Source organism: Trifolium pratense, linkage group LG5, assembly GCF_020283565.1.
Source record: "Trifolium pratense cultivar HEN17-A07 linkage group LG5, ARS_RC_1.1, whole genome shotgun sequence".
NCBI classification, from domain to species: Eukaryota; Viridiplantae; Streptophyta; class Magnoliopsida; order Fabales; family Fabaceae; genus Trifolium; species Trifolium pratense.
In genome coordinates, this window is record NC_060063.1 from 48,288,407 (window position 1) to 48,312,280 (window position 23,874).

General features: G+C 30.7%; 1 protein-coding gene across 2 annotated transcripts; it reads right to left on the reverse strand.

The window, feature by feature from the left end:
• On the reverse strand, nucleotides 1-2,227 carry LOC123885825 (homeobox-leucine zipper protein HAT4-like). Of its 2 annotated transcripts, none has more exons than XM_045935153.1 (4): nucleotides 1,875-2,227; nucleotides 1,260-1,535; nucleotides 1,072-1,151; nucleotides 1-654 (listed from the first exon to the last, which is right to left on the reverse strand). In XM_045935153.1, the coding sequence occupies exons 1-4, from the start codon at nucleotides 2,211-2,213 to the stop codon at nucleotides 324-326; spliced, it is 1,026 nt and encodes a 341-aa protein (XP_045791109.1). In that variant the 5' UTR covers nucleotides 2,214-2,227; the 3' UTR covers nucleotides 1-323. The 2 variants fall into 2 exon arrangements, with proteins under 2 accessions (XP_045791109.1, XP_045791111.1); XM_045935155.1 differs by having other exon boundaries at nucleotides 1,260-1,531; nucleotides 1,874-2,221.
• Nucleotides 2,228-23,874: the final 21,647 nt, after the last annotated feature.

Below are 23,874 nucleotides of genomic sequence, written 5' to 3' on the forward strand. Positions count from 1 at the left end.
TAGGAATACATGATTAATTAATTAATTGATTGATTAATTAGACAACTGCACTTTACATAAAGTCTATGATAGTGTCTTAAAATGGAAAAAGTAAGTCAAGTATTTAGAAACTAACACTAACAAGTAACAGCCTCCTATTTTCCTAGTCGTAGTACTCAAACAAAACAAAAGATGATGGGTCAAACATACAAAACATTGGACCCACCAAATCACGTTTTTAGTCACAATAATAATGTCTTAAACCTCTCACTTTGCATCACATGATTCCAAAGCACATTATTACAACCTACAATGACCAAATAGCCCTTAATAATACGCCATGATCATTGACGGAAAACATCAAACATCCTATGCGTGATGGGAGCTACAGAAGCCCACGGGCCTATAGGTAAAGCCCGATGATGGGCTTGGGCCATAGAAATGTGACGGTTAGATGCATCAACACCAACACCGGAAGATGGAACAGCCACACGTTCACAAGATGGGCACATAGTAAGAGTAGTGGGTGGTGTCATTTGCATGTAAAATTGAGGGGAAAGTTTCAGTGCTCTTAGCTCTTGAACTTCCTTCTGTAGTCTCCTATTTTCCTCCGTTAGATTTTCACAACACCTTTTCAACACCTCACAATCAACCTCCGTTTGCTTTAGCTTTGTCCTGTAATTCCAAAACTACCCTTAGCATTTATTTAAAAAAATTTAAAATAAAATACTACTAATGTTAATGTATCGATCTATATTATTATATCATTATACTCTCTTCGTGCTAAAATATAAACAAAATTCTTGGTCACAGAGGGATTATATAAGCAAAAACTAGTTAACAAAAACTAGTTAACAAAAGTTGATGTATTTAGTGTAAAATTTAGTCCAGATACATTAACTTCTGTTGACTTCCTTTTGCTTATATTTTGGGTTGGGACGGAGGGAGTACATCGATTAACCTTAAAAACATTTTTTAATCTAAAATCTCATCAATTTAATTTACTAGTATTAAATTGAGCTATTTATTCCTATTATAATTATTTTTTGGTAATTAAAAATAAAAAAACTCCATTAAATTAAATTAACTAACCTGGCTCTTCTGTTTTGGAACCAGACTTCAACTTGTCTTGGACGAAGGCCAAGTTGTTTTGCAAGTGCTAACTTTTGTTTCTAAAAAAAAAACATAAACTGAAATTAGTCAAAATAAATAAAAAAAAAATAAGCAAGAAATTAATGTTAAATTAATTGAAGAAAAGGGTGTTAAAGTAGATTAATTACGGGATTAAGGGTATTGTGTTCTTTGAATGTTTCTTCTAGAATAAGTGATTGGTCTTTAGAGAGTCTGAGTTTTTTCCTAGCGGTTTCAGCGTCTTCTTCATCACTGATATTCCCTCTATTGTCCACGTCATGATCTAATTCTCTCAAGCTTCGTTTTCCACTTACACTAGAAACCGTACTGTTTGGAGATGAAACCCCTGCTTCCTCTTCTTCGCATTCAACAACGGTACATGGCAATCGATTCACATCAATTCCAAGTTTCGAGTTTTGATCTGTACGAGGTGTTAAAGTTCAGAGATAAATACAAAGTGACGGCTAGAGTTTCAATAATATCATAATAATATTACTTAACAAAATAAGGATTACAAGACATAACTATAATGTCACGTTATTAATGAATGGATATCTCTTGAATTAGTCGATTATTGAGTCTTAATTATCTAGAAGACAACTGAATCAATAAAAATTGATATGTATCTTATTCATATAAATCATATATGAACCAGATACATTAACTTTTGTTGACTCAGTTATCGCTTATAAAAAGTATAAATAACCGGAGGTAGTAATAATTTTGGCTAGATCTGGAGAGGGAAGAATGGAGGAATACATACCTGAGGGAGTGATAGTTTGTTGAGAAGAGAGTTTTAGAGGATGGAAATAAGGAGAAGAGGATATGAGGTTGAGAGGTTGAGGTTGCTTTGGGGTATTTTGAAATAAGTTTAAGCTTAGACTTAAACCCAAGTCTTCTTTTTCAACCATAATCATAATCTCTATTGTATAGGATACAAAGCAAACACTCTTTTGGAATGAAAAAGAGGAGAATGGGAAATTGGTTTTGAAGGGAGAGAGATTGGTTTGGGAGTGGAAGGAAGCGTGTGAGAAGGGATTAAATAGAAATGTAGAAAGAAAGGAGAAGAAAATGGGGAGGGAGTGGTGTGTAAGTTCAATCATGACTTTTATGTCAGCAAGGGCCAGTTATATCAATCATGGCATTTGCCCTTCAAATAATACACCCTTGTCTCTTTGTCCACCCCTCACTCATTTACTTCTTCATGGCCTACTACATATCTTACCCTCTTAGCTTTGGTATTTTCTTATCATTGTTTGACCATTTGGTAAATAGAGAGTGCTTCTCTTTTTTTTCAAGAGAAAAAATATTTGAACAACAAATTTAAACAAAAGTACGACAACAATACTACATTTTTATTATATAGACTCACATGTCTCAAGATGCGTACATAGACTCGGGAGGTGTACGATGTCTATATATTGTTTGAAAAAAATTGTTCATATAACAACTCTATTTTTTCAAATATAAGTAAACTAATAATAGCAATGGTATTCACACTCACATGCTATTTAACATCGAATTTAATATATACCGAAAGACGTCTTGGTATATATACAAGAATCGACATTTAAATTTTGCATACTCTATTTATTTCTTATTTTTTAGATACATATTTATTTCCTTTTATGGTGCATGAGATTTCTAACACTTTATTGACATGTTATGTAATAGATCATATTCATATTAGAATTTGTCTTAAAATTATATTATGCATGAATTTTAAGCATGATATTTAAACATACAAAAATCATTGTAGAATCAAACTCATTGATTCCAATATAACCAAAAAATAAATATTTTAGATTTAAAATAAGATGTCACTACAATTTATATTTTTATTTAAAATAGGTGTTAATGCACTTTTGATCCCCCTATTTTGAAAATTTTGAAATTTTGATCCCCGTATTTTAAAAGTTCAATTTTTTCAAAATAAGTAATCAAAAAGTTGGCTTTTAAAATAGAGGATCAAAAGTTCATTAAAATCTTTAAAATATAGTTAGGAATACAACCACTAATGGGGAGAGGACATGTATGAAAATGATAGCACTTATAAATTTCCTCAAAAGAATACGTTAGTTCAATTCCATAATAATCCATCGATAATTTAATACAACTAGTAGTGCAATAAAAAAACATGCATTTGGACCTGTATTCGGGTATAGATAAGACGATACGACTACATCGCATTATTGAATTTCACGTTACATTGTTTATTACTTTTGGCCGATGGACTGGTTGTGGTTTTCCTTTCCATATTTTGTACGATGAAGTAATAATACTAAAATCATTTCTCTTGAATAAAAAAAATAAAAAAATAACGAATATAGTGTGACACAAGTGATAATTCAATCTCTCAGTTACCTGGAAGGAATTAGTCTCTGTAGTTGATTTGCCAAAACAAAAAAAATTAAAAACTAAAATTTGAATAAAATTTCAAATAATAAAGCTATAGAATGATATGAGTACCAACTAAGTTAGGATGTCTATTTATACCTTGATATTTAGATGTTTTTAATTTATCAAAAAAAAAAAAACAATTTCAAATAAAAAGTTAGTTTAAACAACTTTCATAAAAAAAAATTCTAAATATTTCATTATTTATAACAATTAAAAATTATTTTCAAGCTGGAGATATTTAACATGTCTTGTTAAGAAAACAACATTTCAAAACTATTTTTTAAATTTATAATAAATGAGTTTAAAATAATTTTAATTATTTTTGAGTAAATTCTCATAAAGTAAATCTATATCTATATCTAGTGAATATATAAAGAAAATACATGAGTTTTGGTGTGGACTTTTCATAATAACAACAATATCTATGATTTTTTTTAGTAACAACAAAAATCTTTTATTAACAAACTCACCATAACATAAGATACATTTTTTTACGGCAAAAATCTTTTATTAACAAACTTGTCATAACATAAGACTTTTTTTTTTATAAGTTAGACACAGACAGTCGCGGAACGCGCCTTCCTGACCCGCTAGTTCTCATAACAAAAACATATAACAAAGGGTAATTAAATATATACTTTTTCAATATAACAAAAAAAAATCCAAAATAAATCGACATAAAAATCTAAAAATAAAAAATATATAACAAAGGGACATTGAGTATATATACAAATGAGTTTGGCTATTATGGAATCAATGATTTTTTTTTTATTACACTCCAAAATAAATCGACCTAGTAGTAACTAGTATTGACATTTCCTCTCCTCTAGCAACTAGCAATACAATATACTAACAATTAACATTTACCTATAAAATAAAATAAAAAATTAACTAAGACATTGAGCCTAAAACTCAAGTAGATAATAACTCAATTAAATGACATTATATATTCTTTGTGATTTCATTCTTTTACAGGAGAGTTAAAAAAAATTGAGCTAATACTACTATAGGGTCCAAAAGAGAATCGGTGTCTTTGCTATTGTAGTAGCAAATCGCAAGAAATCTTGAGCATTTAAAGGAGTGGGGTAAGTCGCACCTGAAGAGTTACATGAGTTACCCTACATGAAAGGGTGAGTCACATGGTAATAGGGTAAGAACACACTCATGAGTCATGATCACCATCATCACTCGACATATCCATCAAAATCAAAACAGCAAAATGGTCATGATTGGAATTTGAAATAACCTTTTCATTTCATTTGTGTTGTCCCTGGTTGGGTCCCTACTATATTATCCTTTACCCATTCCCTAACCCATGCCATCTCCACGAGGGTCTTACCCCAGCCAACAAAACGTCCTTTTCTCACCTTTTTCTTTTATTTTCCTCTATGATCGCCGTGTGGGATAAAATAAAATAAAAAGTTTTGTTTAACATTCACAGGTATCTAAAGTGGTATATGGTGTACAAGTAGTAAAAATTTGCTAAAATTTATAAAATTTATTTTCCTCTAGTAAAAATATTATAACGAGATTATGAATTTTATAAAATTTGCTGTTGGATTGAAAATTTATATCATATAGATCATTCATAATTTTTATTAAAGAAATTGAAAATCATTTAATATATTATTGAGATTCATTAAAATTAATAATTTATGAATTTTTTTATTAAATACCGTTAATTTTATTATTCAGAATAAACTCTCTAGTTGGAAGAGTAAAAATTTGTCAATTGGTGGAGGGTGATTGTGAGTTTAACTTGTCCTTACTTGAGAAGTGGTGGTGGAAGATGTTGGTTGAGAGCGAGGAATTATGGTTTAAGTAGGGCCGGCCCAACGTGATTCGTGGCCTAAAGCGAACATTAAACGGAGGCCTTTTATATTAAAAAATAAAATTTGATTTTACAGTTTTTTTAGCAAGAAAAATATTGAATTAAAGTTTTATAGTTTTAGAAAAATAAAACATAATAACATAAATATATATTACTATAATATGAAATAGAAAAAAGACATACGCGATTACACTTTCTTTTACTATATATGTTTTATAGTATAAGTAAAAAAAATAGTTTAATTTCATAATATCAATATTGTTTAAAGCGATCATTAAATGAAGACCTTTTATATTAAAAAAATAAAATTTGATTTTACAGTTTTCTTAGCAAGAAAAATATTGAATTAAAGAAACATATTGTGCGGTTTAATTTACATATTTTTTAGTTTTTTCAAAAAAATCTTTAACATAATAGTAAACGTTAACTATTTTTGTTTATAATAATTAGTTTTTTTATATATATAAATATAAATTGATACTGAGGAAGTAATTAGTCTAAATAATTACGTAAAATATAAAAAAAGCTCATGCTAAACAGTATCTCGGGTACTAGTTAAACATATTAAAAATAGAAATAAAAGAGGCTTAATTAGTAAAATGGTCCCTTAAAGATATTTTTGGTTTCACATTGGTCCCTTAAAGAAAAAAAAGACCGAATAGGTTCCTTAAAGAAAAAAAGGTTCGAATAGGTCCCTTAAAGACATCTCCGTTAATCAGTTTGGTCCCTTAAAAACATCTCTGTTAATCAGTTTGGTCCCTTAAAGACATCTCCGTTAATCAGTTTGGTCCTCGAAAAAAATGGACGGGAAGGACCAATCTGATTAATGGAAATGTCTTTAAGGGACCTATTTGAACCTTTTTTTCTTTAAGGGACCTATTCGGACCTTTTTTTCTTTAAGGGACCAATGTGAAACCAAAAATATCTTTAAGAGACCATTTTATTAATTAAGCCAATAAAAGAAAAAGTTAATATTGATAAGATGACTTTTTACACTTTCAATGTATTGAATGCATAATTTTTAAAACAAATTGTTTTTATTTATATGCTTAACTAGTAACTCAAATACACTATTTAACATTTTCTATAAAAATAAAATACAGTACTACAGTACTATAAGAGAACAATTAGCACTAAAGAAATGAGAGACAAGATGTCGGGCGATGATTATAAGTGTCCCCACGAGTGCATGCTAGCTGTCCCACGTGTTCCCTTGAATTGTGTTGGGATTTCCACAAACCCCAATAATCATAACATTAAGAAAAATGTTTTTTTTTTTTTTACTAAGATTAAGAAAAAGAGAAGGTTAACATGTACACCAAATACGTGTTAAGAAGATAAATGTGATAAAAATTAGGATCTTGCTAACGAGTATCTCGATGGCACTTTTTAAGCATTCCATTAAAAGAAACCTTTTATTCAAAAAATTAAACACTCAAATTTTCAATACGTTGACTTTACGTATTTTCATAAAAACTTACTATTTGAGGGCTTAAAGTGCCCGAGGGCACTATTTAAAGCAGTTGCCTAAAAATTAAATGTTAAGTTTGTGAATTCAACTCTTCAAACATTAAATATTTTGTATCTTTAAATGATACTATTTTTACTTTTAGGTAGCTTAACAAGTGTCATTGGTGCACATGTTAACATGACCTTAAGAAAATTGTTAGTACTAGTGTTTTTTGAAACTAGTTAAAAAATTACTACTTTCGTCCCTAATTATAAGACTTTGTTTGATCATTACACGTGTTAATGCGCAATTTTGATCACTAATATATTTAATTGTCTATTAGTAAATATTATAAAAATTTAATATTTTGAAAATACTCATCAAAACAAATTGAACAAAATCTTAGATACTAATATTTACATTTATATATTATTAAAAAAATACCATCAAAACAAGGTAAATGAATAGTACATTTTTGTCAAATAAGATCTTATAATTAAAGACGGAATTAGTAAATAAGATAAAAAAAATTGGAACTTGTATAATACTACATCCTTCCTAAATTGTAAGGCAAAAAAACAAAAACATATTTATTAAAAAAAACAAAATATACTCCCTCTGGTCCTTTTTATAAGGAACACTTTGAAAAAATCACACAGACCAATGAAACACATTTAACATAGTTATTTTCATTTAATACTCTTACAAATTTAAATTTATTCCATGTATACCCTTAATTAATACTCTTTAACTTACTTATTTTTAAATTCTCTCTCATAATAAATAAGGGCATAAGTGAAATTGAACATTTAAAACATTTGAAAATTGGTCAAAGTTTCTTATAAAAAGGACCAAATTTTTTTTCCAAAGTGTTTCTTATAAAAAGGACCGGAGGGAGTAATAATTTGGAGTATGTGTTTTTATATATTTTATGGAAAGATGTATAAACAATTCTCATTGGTTATTGTTTATTCATAAAAGTGGAGAGAGATAATTAAATGCAATTTATATTTAATTTTATGAGAATTAGTAAAATTAATTCTTGGAAAAGAGAAAACTTGATTTTTTTCTTTTATAATTTGGGACAAATAAATTGAATTTTTACCCTTATAATTTAGGAGAAAGGAGTAAACTTTATAAAAATATTAATAATGTTTTTCAATGCAAAAATTATTTATTTATTCTTCAATTAATGTTCTAAAGTCCCAAATTACTCCTTGAGCATATTCTTCTACACCATAATATAAGTCATTTTTATAATATTAATTAAATTAAAAATGTAATTAATATCGTATGGAAAAAAGAAAGGAGAATGTTAACTTGTGCCCTTAAGGGCACATGTTAAGAAGATAAATGTGGAAAAAATTTATTGAACTTGTGGTGTATTTAATTATTTAAACATTAAATTATTTGTATCATTAAATACTACATTTCTATTTTTAGGTAGCTTAACATGTGTCCTTAAGGCTCAAGTTAACATGACCCAAAAAGAAATTATGAGTTACTTATACAATTATCCTTCATTATAAACAAAAATAAAAATAAAAAAATTATCCTTCATTAATGATATGAGAAACATAGATTGAACTATTGAAGAACCGAAAAAAGAAGTAATAAATAATTAAGAGTATAATTGGAAAAACCATATTAAATACTTCTTTAATAATATAAAACGACTTATAATTGAAGGAAAATATTAAACAGTGCCCCCGGGGCACTCTTTAAACATTTTAAATAGTAAGTTTTTGTTAAAATTTTATGGAAATGTGTGAAGTCAACTCATTGAAAATCAAAATGTTTTACTTTTTGGATAAATTATTTTTTTAAAGGGAATGCTTAAAGAGTGTTCCGGGGACATTGTTTAGCAAGACCCATAATTTAATACTTCATTCGTACTATATTATAAGCAAAAAAAATCATCGGAAGGAAGGACTACAATTTTTTTTCTTTAAAATGACTTATAATTTGATACGGACGATAAATAATAAATGACCCCAAACATTAATTAAGATTCATCAATCAATGTATAACACCCACTACCCGACAAAGCCACCTATCATAATAATTCATGAACCCTCCTCTTCTGCGTTCTACCCTACCTTTTTCAACACCCCACCCACAACAAGAAGTGTGACCTACTAGTACTTGTAATTTTTCATTAAACACACAAATCATTTGCTCCTCCCCTTGCCCGTACGAGGCTCATTCCCATGTGATTTGCACGTGAATTTAGGTATATTTCCACTTCTTTTTGGGTTTCGTCCCACTTTTATGTCCAAGTTTCCAACCACTCGGGTTCCTTTTTTGGTAAGATAAATGTACCCCTATGATCTTTTATATAAGGAGAATGTTAACTTGTGTCCTTAATGGCACATGTTAAGAAGATAAATGTGGAAAAAATTTATTGAACTTATGGTGTATTTAAGTATCTAAACATTAAATTTTTTGTATCATTAAATACTATATTTCTATTTTTAGGTAGCTTAACATGTGCCCTTAGGGCACAAGTTAACATGACCTTTATATAATTTTAGGATACATTAAAAAAATTAGGGTCATGCTAACCGGTGCCCTCGGGGCACTGGTTAAGGAAACCAAAAACAGAAAGTTTTGAAAAGAAAAATACATTTTTTAAACTTTCGAGGAGTTGACTGCACAAACTCCAATACCAAATTACTATTTTTGCATCCTTAACTAGTGCCCCGGGAGCACTGTTTAGCATTTTCCAAAAAATTAATATATTTATAGTACCTGTCTTAATTTTTTTTTGACAGATAAGCTATTCTTTCTTTCTAAGTTTTTTTATCTTCTTTCATCTATTAGGGTGTGATTTTGGGTCTTTTTTAAATCTGAAATCACCCATATACATCTCTTTTAATTTGGTTTAATCTAAATAAGTAATTTTCACATAGATTAGATCTTTCTCTTGTGTTTTTTTTTTGTGTGAATTCATCATCTCAGTGCGACGTTGTTGATAACTTGATATTTCGTCTTGGTGCTGTGTTTGTTCGCGTTTCCGTCTTGTTACGGTGGTCGTTTGATTGAATCAACAGATCAACTTTGGTCAAATATTGATTCACACAGTTATTAAGTTCGTCAACGATGCAGATACGGAGACATAGGTATTTCGGTTACTTTGATTTCATCACATTATTTGTAGGCACGAGTAAACCGTTTTATGCTATTAATTTGGATGTTGTGAGCTTGTACGCAAATTCATCCTTTTTTATTTTAGCAGTATTGAATTTGTACTTATACTCTACTGATTTGAATGAATATCTTTTATTTTAATAAAAAATTAATATATTTATGTTAAATGTTTAAAATTATTATTTCCAAAAATATATTGGTAAGGTCCCTGCTAACCTTTTTGAATCCTAAACAAATTCTTTTAATAAATTGTGAGTTTTATATATGGTAAAGTTTTTTGTAAAGACAAATGTTAATATTTCTCTTAATTTTGTACAAAAAAAAAAACTTTTCTCTTAATTTAATCATTCATATAAAAAATCGTAAGCCTTCTATAAAATAAAACATAAAATTTTACACGCATAAAAATTAATCTCAATTAAGATACAGTTAACCTTTTTTTTTTGGGTAAATAGTGTTATACCCCCTGCAAAATAGGCGAGTTTTGCGTTACCCCCCCTGCAAAATATTTTTTTGAGATTACCCCCCTGCAATGTCAAGATTCTTTGCGTTACCCCCTGGCTCAACAAGTGGGCATATGACATGGAAGAATCTTGACGTGGCATGACACATGGAAATTAATTTATTTTTTATTTATTTTTAATTGCCAACTCATTAATTAATGTGGGTTTTTAATTAAAAAAATGAAAAAAAACTTAAAAGTTGTTATATTTTTATGAACTTACTTAAAAGAAAGTTTTTTTTTTTTTTTAACTAAAAGTTGTTATTATATATATATAAAAAAATTCTTATATATATAATAACTAATAATAGAGTAACAAAAAAAAACGAAGATGAAAAAAAAACTAATAATAATAACTAATAATAATAGAGTAACCAAAAAAAAAAACTGCAATCACATAGTAACGCAAGAACAATCGCTTTGCCCTAACCCCCAAATTGAAATTGAAAACGAAGAACAATCGCTGCATATGAATGGAACGAAAAAAAAAAGTTTCTTTAAATAAAAAAATTTCTTTAAAAAAAAGTTTCTTTAAAAAAAAGTTTTTTTTTAAAAAAAAAAAGTTTCTTTAAAAAAAAGAGATTTCTTTAAAAAAAAAGTTTCTTTAAAAAAAAAAAGTTTTTTTCATTTTTTTTTAATTAAAAAATAAATAATTACTGAGTTGGCAATTAAAAATAAATAAAAAATAAATTAATTTCCACGTGTCATGCCACGTCAAGATTCGTACATGTCATATGCCCACTTGTTGAGCCAGGGGGGTAACGCAAGGAATCTTGACATTGCAGGGGGGTAATCTCAAAAAAATATTTTGCAGGGGGGTAACGCAAAACTCGCCTATTTTGCAGGGGGGTATGACACTATTTACCCTTTTTTTTTTAACGGTAATCTCAATGTTACACGCATAATCATTAACTCTTTTTCACACATAATAAAATACCGTACGTTGGAGTAGGAAAATAGATTATTCTAATTATTTTTCTTCATTTTATCCCTTATGTTTTAAATTTAGGGTCATACTAAACAGTGCTCCCGGTGCACTAATTAAACATATTAAAAAGAAAGATAATGATAAAGTTAATAATGAAAGATAATAATTTTTTACATATTAAAGTATTAAATACACAATTTACGAAATAAAATTTTAATATTTACATCATTAATCGGTGTCCCTTTATTCTTTTCTTACTATGCTATAAATATGAAGTTTTCACTACTGATTAACAGCAGGGCCGATCTAAGGGTCAAACGATCAAAACAAGGACTTTAGGTCCCAAATAAAATCAAAAATTTTAGTAATAAGTGAAAAAGGCTTCATACAATTGATAAGCTTACTATGAGAAAAATGCCTCCCATCAAGAGTCAACCATTAACGGTTAATAATTCCTAATTTTTTGTTTTATCAAATTCTTTATATATGAGAACTCCTCGTCTCGTCCATCCCAATTTGTTTTACAAAAAAAATTATTATTAGAATATATATATATATATATATATATATATATATATATATATATATATATATAAAGGAATATTTTCAGGGTTCGCTTTAGGCCTCATATTATATAGGGCCGATCCTGTTTAACAGTTATTAATATTTATTGAATAATACATGTGAAGTATATAAGATAAGTTCATTTCTTCCGATCAAATTTTTATATATGTATGAATAAATGATCAAACATCTAACTACTAATTTCAAGGGCTACATATATTCTAAAATAGTGTTGCTATATTTATTTCTTTAACTGATGATTCAAGGGCATTTGTTACTTCCTCTACCTCAAATTATAAGTCGTTTTGAGAAGAAAAATAAAATATTTTTATACCTAGTCTTGTCTCTGGTTACCCAATAATTGGAACCATGGATTGCACAAAACTATCCCTATAAGGGCCCGATATTTATATTTGGCTCCATACATTGTTCGTCCACATGTGATTAGCACGTGAATTATGGAGCTAGTGTTTCTTGCTCCATTTTTTTAATGAAAACGTGAATAAGGCCTCTTTTGTATTATCTTATTTTGAGCTTATGCAAATAATTTATGCAATTTTTATGTATTATTATAAGTTTGTCAGGTTAGTTTATGATAAAATAGCTTATAGATATACAATTTTCACTAGTGTGAACTTATAAAATAGCATAAAACCTAATTTATATTGTATAAGCTATTTGCATAAGCTCAAAAATAAGCTAATCCAAACGGGACTTAAGTGTTTTAACAACATTCATTAAGAAATATACTCCCTTTTGTCACTTATATAAGAAAAAATTAACTTTTTAATTTATTGAATCTAAGTTCAAATCATCCAAAATAAATTATTTGTATTTATTTTTAACTTTTTTGTTATAATTTATTCGGGCTTGCGGGCCGCCCGTGTCCCATTCGGACTAGCCCATATTTTAATCGGGCTTTATCGGACTAATAGATTTGAATTTACACGGATAATTACTGGGTCGGCATATTAATGACTCGTTAAACCACACACTTTAATTAATTTAGAACAATTAATTTCTGGTACTAAAAAATCAATACATTACCCAAGCTAGGGTACCCACATATAAATTTGGTGGGACTCATAAAATTATGGATTTAATTTGTATACCAACAATTATAAATATTTATACAAATAATTTACTATCCAACTATAAATATTTATACAAATATTTGCATCCAAATTAAATCATGTAAAATACAAATATTTTAGTAACTAATCTATAAAAGTGAGAGTATAGTGTGATTTTAGAAAAACTTGGTTAGGTTCTTCACATCTCAAAGAGTATGGTGTTTCAAAATGAATATTCTTTTTACTTTATAATGTAAAATTTACAAATTGTGCCATCTAATTATTAATACATGCATTATTCTCGAAACATTATATTTCATTATGCATTTATGATAACGAAAAGAAAAAAAACACAATAATAAATTTTAATTTTTTAGATCAGGTACCCTAGTGAGCTATAATCACAAAAATAAGCCCTACCAACTGAGATATACAATATAAAATGCAACGTTCCTACCAACTGAGATATACTCACGGAAACAAAACACAATAATAATTAATAATAATTTTTTTTTGAAGAAGCTAAATTAGCCCACCCAAATTGGCACCAAAGAGAATCGAACCTCAGACCTCAAGAGGAGCACACTCCCAGGTCCCAAACCAATATCAATGCACCAACTCAAGTGAGTTATAATTAATAATAATTAATAGTATCAGTTCAATAAAAATGTCATGTAACAAAACAATATAATGGCATTTTATTTTGTAATATATGTACGAAAAATATTTAAACAGAATATTGTATTTTGATACTGATGAAATTTTAGGCCTACTTAGTGCGATGCAATGGTGAAAGATCTCCAACTTAACAATGTGGTGTTTGAACTTGACTCCAAACACGTGGTGGACAATTTTAACAACAATAACATAGATGAATTTGTGTTTGAAGATACTTATAAAAGATTGTAAATAAGTTTTCTACTCTTATTTTACAAACTCTCATGTTGAGTTTATTAAGAGACAACCCAATAAAAATGTTCACAATTTGGCAAGAGTGCCGTTATCTCTAATTAGTTTTCGTATTCATATTCATAACCCTGCTGTATCCAGAATTTGATTATTTTTTTTGGAAAGGCAAAAGCTAATATATTAATAAACCCAAGCATAAGGAATGCTAAGGTAAAGAAATAATAGTACAGGAATTCATTGTCTAATACATGGTATACACCTCTCATAACACTACAGGAAAATATGAACATCACCACTACATAGAATTAAGCTGCATCACCGATACTGAGATTAGAAAACAGAGATTTACTCATCCAGGCATAGAATCAAATTAAGGATAGAACATAAAATCTAAATAAGGATCGAGAAATTTGGATCTCTTGGGATCTCGCTCCAAGTCACTAGTGAGCATCCAGACGATTGAAGAAACATGCGATGATGCAAGAACTTCAAATCTAGAGCCAAATTCGGACAAGGATTTTGAGATTCAACCAAAAAGATACCGAAAACTCAATCACCTTTCCTTTACAAGATTCTACGCCACAGATCAAAAGTATGAGCAAAATCCACTTCCGGTACCAATTTGATTCTCTTAAAGATCGCAGCCGCAGTAGATTTAATAGTCCACACAGCCAAGACATGCTCTAGGATTCAAATACCAAAGAATGAAGTTATAGTCTATGCTGCTTGATTTAACTTTTAGCCAATTCCAAGACCACCTTTTCACATATTCAACCATATTGATCAAATTAATTTCCTTATTTTTGAACAACTTCTCATTTCTGGACCTCCATATGCACCAGATGCAAGCGAACCATATCACCCTAACTCTCTCGGTGAAAGCTCTTCCACTTCCGATAAGACCTTCGAATTGCTCTAAATGATTCATCCCTTCTTTATGCAATGCTGTTGATATACCCATCCATTTCGAAACATCGTACCAGATACCTGCAAAAATCGGACATTCAAAAAATAGATGGAAGACCGATTCCTCGGTCCCACACCCACTACAACACATCAAAGAACCTTGACCGATGACACCTCTCCTAAACAAATTATCTTTTGTAGCTATTTTATTCTGAAGAAGCCTCCAAACAAGACATGAGACTTTTGACGGGATTGATTTATTCCAAATCTTCATCCATGAGAGATTGGTCAAAATTGTATTAGTCTCCATGATCTTCTTATAGGTTCCTTTAACAGAATACTCATTAGTTGTCTCTCGAACCCCTATATCTAATTGATTTATATCGGTCCACCATTGAGAACTCCCTCTCCCCCCGCAACTAATCATCATGTTACTCTCTCCATATCTATTAACTAAAGCTTTATACCAAAGACCTACTCTTTCTGATCTAATCTTCCAATCCCATTTACCCAAAAGAGCGTCGTTAAAAGCTCTCAGATTTTTTAAACCCAAACCTCCCTCTTCTAAAGGTCTACACACCTTATCCCATTTGACCCAATTTATTTTTCTGTCTTCCTCACTCCCTCCCCATAGAAATTGTTTAAACATAGATTCAAGTTTTGAGATAATACCTGACGGAGCCTTGAAGAATGAGAGATAATAGACTGGGATAGCTGACAAGACTGATTTTAAAATAACCACCCGACCTCCGATGGACAACTGACTATGCTTCCATCCAGACAATCTGAATCTCACTGCGTCAATTACAGGTTGCCAAGTTGCAATTCGTCTCGGGTTTGCCCCAATCGGTAAGCCAAGATACTTGAACGGAAAAGATCCAACTTTGCAATTTAAAATTTTAGCCGCCTCTTCTATCCAAATTTGATGGATGTTTATCCCAATCAACAAGCTTTTGTGAAAATTCACCTTAAGACCTGACATTAACTCAAACAACAGAAGAATGGCCTTTATGATCCGAATGTTCCCCCACCCTTTTCTACCAATGATTAAGGTATCATCAGCGTATTGGAGGTGTGAGAAACACTCGTCACCCCCATCAAACTTGTATCCTGAAAAATTCCCTAAATCCACTGCTTTCTTCATCAATAAATTAAAGCCTTCTGCTGCTATCAAGAAAAGGAATGGTGATAAAGGATCTCCTTGTCTTAACCCTCGACCCATCTCAAATTCCTTTGAAGGACTCCCATTCACTAGCACCGATATTGAATTTGTTTTTAAGCATTCCGTGATCCAGCTCCTCCATTTTTCATGAAACCCCATCTTTTGCATGACAATGTCAAGGAAATTCCAATCAACGGAATCAAATGCTTTTTCAAAATCCACTTTAAACATGAACGCTTCTTTTTTCTTCCTTTTCGCCTCATCCACAATTTCATTTGCAATTAGGATCCCATCAAGAATTTGTCTTCCTGATATGAAAGCTGACTGTGTTTCTGACACTACCGAACTAATCACCTTTTTCAGTCTATTTGCTAATACTTTGGAGATTACTTTATAGATGCACCCGATTAAACAAATAGGCCTGAAATCTGTCACTTTCACTGGGCTCTTTTTCTTTGGTATCAACACAATGAATGAACAATTCGCCCCCTTCACTATCCGACCGTTACTATGAAATTCTGCCATTACACGAATGAAATCATCTTTGATGTCTTCCCAAAATTCTTTTATAAAGCCAAAGTTCACACCATCTGGTCCTGGGCTTTTTGTACTTTCACAATCCCATACCGCCCTTCGAATTTCCGCTTCTGAAAATTCTTTTACCAACTCCTCGTTTTCAATATCATTAACTCTTTTAAAGCTCATATTGCCTGGCACTGGTCTAACACCCCTGGCTGAGAAATGATTTTGAAAGTGATCAACAATTGCCTTTTTTATTTCATCCACCTCTCTCAACATTCTGCCATTCCACTCCAAACTTAAGATTTCATTCTCTCTTCTTCTTTTATTTATGCAACCATGGAAGTACTTAGTGTTTGCATCCCCTTCCTTTAACCATCTCGCTCTGGATTTTTGCCATTGGATACTGCAGTTAAGATTTGATAATTTGAAGATTTGTTCTGATTTTTGTCTCTTAGTAAATAGCTCCTCCTCCGATAGACCTGCTGATTCTTCTTTGAGTTCAAGTCTATTTAGATGTTTCTTTGCTTCTTTGATTTTACCGCCAAGGTTCTGCGTGTGATTTTTGTGCCAAACTTTGAGTCTCTCCTTGATCATCTTCAATTTTTCTTTTAGCACGAACATACCCCATCCTTCTACCTTAATATCTCTCCATTGTTCTCTAACAAAATTATGGTAGCCTTCTGTGTCCTTCCAACAACTTAGCATTCTAAATGGCTTCGGACCCCAATTTTTCCTATCCTCGCAAAGCATAATTGGACAGTGATCTGACAATGCCTTATCAAGGCACCATTGTTTGCAGTTCGGCCATTCATTGTTCCAAGACTCTGAAAACAAAAACCTGTCTATCCTGCTCATAGCAGAACCTCCAATTCTGGACCAAGTGAATCTTCTGCCATGTAGCGGTAAGTCAATCAACTCTGTCTCACTGATGAAATCGTCAAAATCTATTATCTCTTCCCTGCGGATAACTTCACTTGAACCTTTTCTTTCCGTTTCGTCCCTAATAGCATTGAAATCTCCTAACAAGCACCAGTTGTCTTCTCTCTGTGTCAAGATCATTTCTTTTAAGTCTGCCCACAGAACACGCTTTCTTCTTGCTTCACAAGGAGCATACACATTTACTATGTTTACTTTTTTCTTTTCTTCTCCCCATTCCCCTTCTAACCATAATACATGGTCCCTGATGATAGTTCTATGTACTGAAAGGATGCTGCTGTTCCAAATTGTTAATAATCCCCCAGACCTTCCTTCTGATGGTTTAAACGCAAAATTACAATCTGAATTTCCCCACAACCACATACACTGACTTCTCTCAATGAGTTCCATTTTTGTTTCTTGAATACAAATTACATCAGGTTTTTGACTTTGAATTAATTTCTGAATTTCTTTTTTCTTAGCCAAACCACCCAAACCCCTAATATTATAACTTATTAACTTCATGATAAATAGATAGATTTCTACCCCCTAACCTTCGGTGCTTCTCTATTAAGAAGTTCCTTCTCCACTCTTCACCCCTAACACCAATTCTTGAATAATTTCACCTTCCTCCCCTTTATGCAATAATCCATAGTCTTTCCCCAAATCCCAAACATCTTTTGCAACTTCTTTAGCCTCACCATGTAAAAGCACCCAATTTTTTCTATCTACTTCATTCTCTGTCAATACAAAGTTATTCTTAGCATGTACCTGATTTTGTCTGTAGCGTTGATTGCATGTACAGTTTGATGGTTCCCTTTTCCTTTTTCTCATGGATTTCTTCTTCTCCCTTAATATTTCTAACCTCCTCTTTCTTCTGTCCTTCGATGTGTGTGTTGTCCCTTGCGATGCAGGATTCGAACCTTAATATTTCTCTCCAGAATTTGATTATTAATGAAATGCTATAAGTTTTTTCGTTAAAAAAACATAATATTGAATTTATATTTAACCATTTGTGGCAAAGCTAGCTTCTTCCCTCTTTCTTGACCGGCATAGTTTATTCTCTAATTGAAAACCATTAAACAATTAAATTGTGGGATTCTCCACACGTGCACGTGCAACCAACATCAAAAGAATATATTAATAGTAGTAATTAGCAACACCCACTTGGATTTAGAATTACAAATTTTGTAGTATCAAACTACACTAATTAAGCATATCTGGCCATGTGATCGTGTGAGCTGGGTATCATGTGATTAACGGTTTATTACTTGGATTTGTTATATCGTTAATCGATGATTAACTAGTGCCTTACCTCAATCACACGTGCATTGCTGCTACGGATATTACTTAGACCATTGCGGTTTACTTAATTATTTAAATTTTAAAATATTTCAACCATTGGAATGAAGGGTATAATAGTAAATAGATAGAGAGAATTATTGTGACAAGTGTGAAGTGAATTAAATCTCGTATTGTTTAGAAAAGTCAAGATTGAATAATTTATAAATGAGAAAATCCATAAATTTAACACCTTAAGGTTTTGGGATAAGATGTGGTGTCCAATTCACTTGTATACTCCCTCCGTCTCAAAATTATTGTCACAATTTGACTTTGTGCACTATTCATACAAGCTATTTTGACCATATTTTTTTACTAATGTATAAAGATAAACATTAGCATATGAGATATTGTTAGGTTTGTCTCGATGAGTACTATCAAAATATCAATTTTTTATAATTTTTAATAATACACAACTAAAAATATTAATGATCAAAATTGTGCATCGACAAGTGTGCAGTAGTAAAATGTGACAATTATTTTGGGACGGAGGAAGTAGTTGTTGGTATCAGAGCCGACGGTTCGACGAATAGTTCGACCGACTATTTGTATCGAAAGTCTTTCTGACAAAGATAGTTAGACGACAAGTGTGGGGTGAGTTAAGTCTCACAATGATTTGAAAAATAAAGGTTGAACACTTTATAAACGAGAGAACCCATAATTATAACATCTTAAGATTTTGAGTTAAGACAATGTGATGCACAACTCACTTGTATAATTGTTCTTAAATTCAAAGTGGATGATTCCGGTTGCCCTCGGACTTCCACACATTTACATATTTAAAATATCTGAGTTTGTTAGATCAAGATCAAACAATACAAATTTAAATTTAATATTTTAAATTATTACTAAATAAAAATATGATTTTTATAAATCGGTCACCGATATTTCAAATCTCTTAATTAATAGTACATAGATTTATAAGATGATGCTTGGTTGAAGGCATGTTTTAGTTGGTAAATCATATTATATATTGGGGAATGACAGAGAATATGTATTAACCCACATGATCATGGAACAATGATTTATAATATAAATCATCAAGTGACATAATTTCTTCTGGGGTTTTATAAGAAAATAATTTCTTAATTTGAGGGTCTCTCTTTTGTTTATTTTATGATATGCATATAGAAAAACTATTAACTCAATCATTTTCGTTCCTAATTATTCTTCCTTAATTTCTATCTTTTTTTTAAAAAAAAATGGATATCTCTGAAACGCTAATATTTTTCGACTTAGGAAGGATCACAATGAACGACTAAATTCTCTTTTAAAATATTTAACAATGTTGTATTTACAATACTAAATTCAAATTCATGAACTTTAATTAAGCGGCGCCAGAAGAGAGTCGTATCATTTCATTGAAGTGATTGTGGGTTGGTTCCTTATTCTTCTAATGATGAAAGGTATCAATACAATTATATCAAAGCATATGGGACAATGATTATTAATTCTATTTTATTTTGTTCGTTGAAGATCTATTCAAATTCAACAAAGAATATGAAATACAAGAGAAGGACCAAGTGAAAATAAATTAAGATTATCAAATGATGATTTAGGCAACAAAAGGCTGTATAAGTATATATGTTAATTAGTGCATTATAGGGCCATCTTGGTTGGACTTAATAATGAAGAAACAGGTAGCTTTGTGCATGAGTGACTGATTAGAGATTATTTTTCTTCTTGTTAACGTGGTCCACTTGCATTAATTTAATAATTAGAGATTGGGATTCAATTCAATTGCTTGTTAATTAGTAGCTTTAGAATAACTTGTGATTAAAAGCGATAATTGGGATAATTCATTGGATTGCTTACAACACATGTGCGAAATTTGGGACCATTTGTCTGTTTAATGTCTAGGGATTATAGGTATCCTCCTAATGATTAATGGAGTACTATATTAGTATCATGAAATTTTCTTTTTGAGATGATAATTAGTATCATGGATATGAATATTAACAAAGAATATTCTTTTCGAGGTTGGAAGTTAGTGTGTGGTGACATCTTTCTTGGTCGAGTTGGTGACTTTTCTGGTAGTCTGGAAGCAAATGGATGCCTGTCTAATTATGGGATTAGGAGTGAACCTCGATTAGGTGGTATTTATTTTGGTGTTTATTTTTGGCGTTCTGCATATATACGACGTCTTTGTTATGTAGTTCATTTTTTACTAGTCTATGTTCGTCTTGAACAAAGACCTAATTAATAATAGATTTGTCGTTTCGAAAAAAAAATCATGAATATGAATATTACATAGTTGTGTTTTTTCTTATAAGGAAATGCTAATATGTCTGATACACGTTAAGGAATTAAATGTAATAAAAAAATTTTTTAAAAAAATTGCTCATTTAATTTTTTTATATTATTTAATGAAATTTTTTTTTTTTTTTGACTAAATAAAAGATATTCATTCATTCAAATTGATAATAGTACATCGATGCAATACAAATCAAAATCGCTAAAAACAAAAAGGATGAATCTGAGAACAAACTCACAGCATCCGTGTTAATAGCATCAAACGACATATTGCAAAAGCCTACATATTTGACTATATTGAAGTTTCCGGAACATTCATGTCGCCGGATCTGTAGCGTTGATGGTACAAAAGTCATTGATTGGATCTGCACTGGATCAACCTTAATCTTCAAACCTGAAACAAATGAACACCGCACAAAGACGGGACAACAATACTCCGCACTAAGACGGGACAACAATACTCCGCACTAAGACGGGACAACAATACTGAAAATCAAAACAAAGGATAAAATCGCAAAGATGAAAACAAAACTATAAGACTTAAACTATGTGAAAATCACTTATTTGTATTAAAAAGCAAGAAGAAAAAAATGTAAAGGGGTGATTTTAGGCCAAAAATTGACCTAAAACCACCCCTCTAAGAAGAACAAGAAAATCAAAAAGAGTTTTGAAATTTTTTATTTTTAGATACTTTAATACGTGTCATGTGTTAGCATGACTACTTTTTATATAAAAAAATGCATCATTCACCACAAGGGATGAGTTTATTTGTGGCTATAGGATTGCGAGGGTTAGTGGCCCTAGTTTTCTTTGAGGGCATCAATGTTGTAGATCTAGAATCTTATATATTCCAGTCACTTTAATTTTATCATATTATTTGTAGTATGTATTTTATCATTGTATGCTATTAATTTGAATGTTATGAGTGTGTTCACAGACTTTACATTTTTAGCGATGTTGAATATGTAGTTGTATTTGATGTATTATAGGAGTATCAATTTGGATGAATGAAAATTATTTTGTTTTTGTAAAAAAAAAAAAAAGATTGCAAGGGTTGGTGCACAACTGCCACCGCCACATCGTGTGATGGTTGACATGTAAATTACTCTACAAACGCTTATGCTAGTTTATGTGACGGTTGTGAACCGCTGCATCAGCATGCGCGCTCATATAGGTTTGTGTAGCGATGGTTGAACCAAAAGTATAGTTTTTCATGTATGTTTGTGTGACGATTGTGAGAACTTTTTTTGTTACGATTGAAACTAATGACATTTGAACCTACGATCTCATATAGACTACTCAAATCTCTTACGATAATTATAATGAGCTTCACAGCCCCACTTTAATGCGCCTCAACGGTGTGTCTATGTTATAGTCCACCCTAACGCTAGTAACTTAAGAAGATCCAAACCTAATAAAAAATGGGCTTTGACCCAGGTTTAAAACAAGACTAAAGCCTTATGCCACATTAAAAATACGAAATTTTTTCCCTCCCACCTCTCCGTTTAACATTTTAACCCTTCACCCTTACGGGCAATCTATTATTTCCATTTTAATACCCTTTTTTTATTTGATTTCACCCCTACACTACATACATCAAATTTAAGTTATAAACCAGAAAATTTTAAAAATGTGTTTCGAAAATCTAGCCACGGTTAAACTTGAACAAGGTAGAACTTTTTTTCAGAACACTAGCTTGAACTAAATTTTTCGGCAAAAAAATTCAAACTGAAACAATTGAAAAAAGATTTCCGAAAAGTTAGCCACAGTTGAACTGTGGCTAAAATGCAAAATTTTTGAAGCTCATCAAATAGCAAACTGGAACAATTTGAAAATGCTTCCTGATGATTTAAACTACGGTTCTGGAAATTCAATATGCTTAAAGTTTTCAATATTGGCAACGGTGGTGTTGTTGAACTATTAAATATTGGCATTTGAACTTTCTTTGTACATTATATGCATGTAACGAAGCCACGGGACTGGATCCTCTCCGGTCACATGAGAGGTCCAGTGAGATCTCGGCCATTCAAAATTAAAGAATTGAAATTAAAATTAAAAAATGTAAAAATTGAATGGTGTGGATAACACTTGATAATAATGTCACGGGAGGTAACCCACTCCCCGAAGCCACGAAGGTAGTCATGTAACTAAAGCAATTCATGGCCAACACTTGAGTCTCTAACCGTCTCTTTAATCTTTTCATTTTCTCTCTAAACCCTTATTCGCAAACGGTAACACTTTGTCTATGTTAAGAAGTCTCACATTGGATGTAAGTTTGTCTAGACAAGAGTTTATAAATAAGAGACGATCTTAATCTTACAAACCGATTTTGTAGAATTGAGTTAGACCCATCACCCAATTCTAGGAGTCTAAAATATAGTACAGTGAAACATCATTTTTAACAATAGAACATTATTGCATCATATTTTTTTACAAGATTACTGATTACATCATAATTATATAATATTTGTTGAGGTTATAAAGAAGTTATTCCCGATCCTAAAGTGTGTTTCCAAATAAGGGAAAAAACCATAAGAAAAACAAAGCAGGGTATATCAGAAAAACTGAGGGTGCAATAAGTCTTTCTCTTATTTTATTTCATTTATTTTTTAACAATTCTTGTATTATATTACTTGGTCCTTTTTTTAAAGTTTTGGATTGGTTCTTTTATCTTCGCAAGAAATAAAGAGTAATTATTGGTTCCATAAGTGCAATTCATCATTTGATATATAGCTATATGAAAATTGATATGTAGAGAGATCTGAGTTTAAATATAGAATTCTTTATTTTTACATGTGTGAATCCAACCACTAAACTTACCAACAAAGAATAAGTGTTGCTATACATTGAAACGTCAA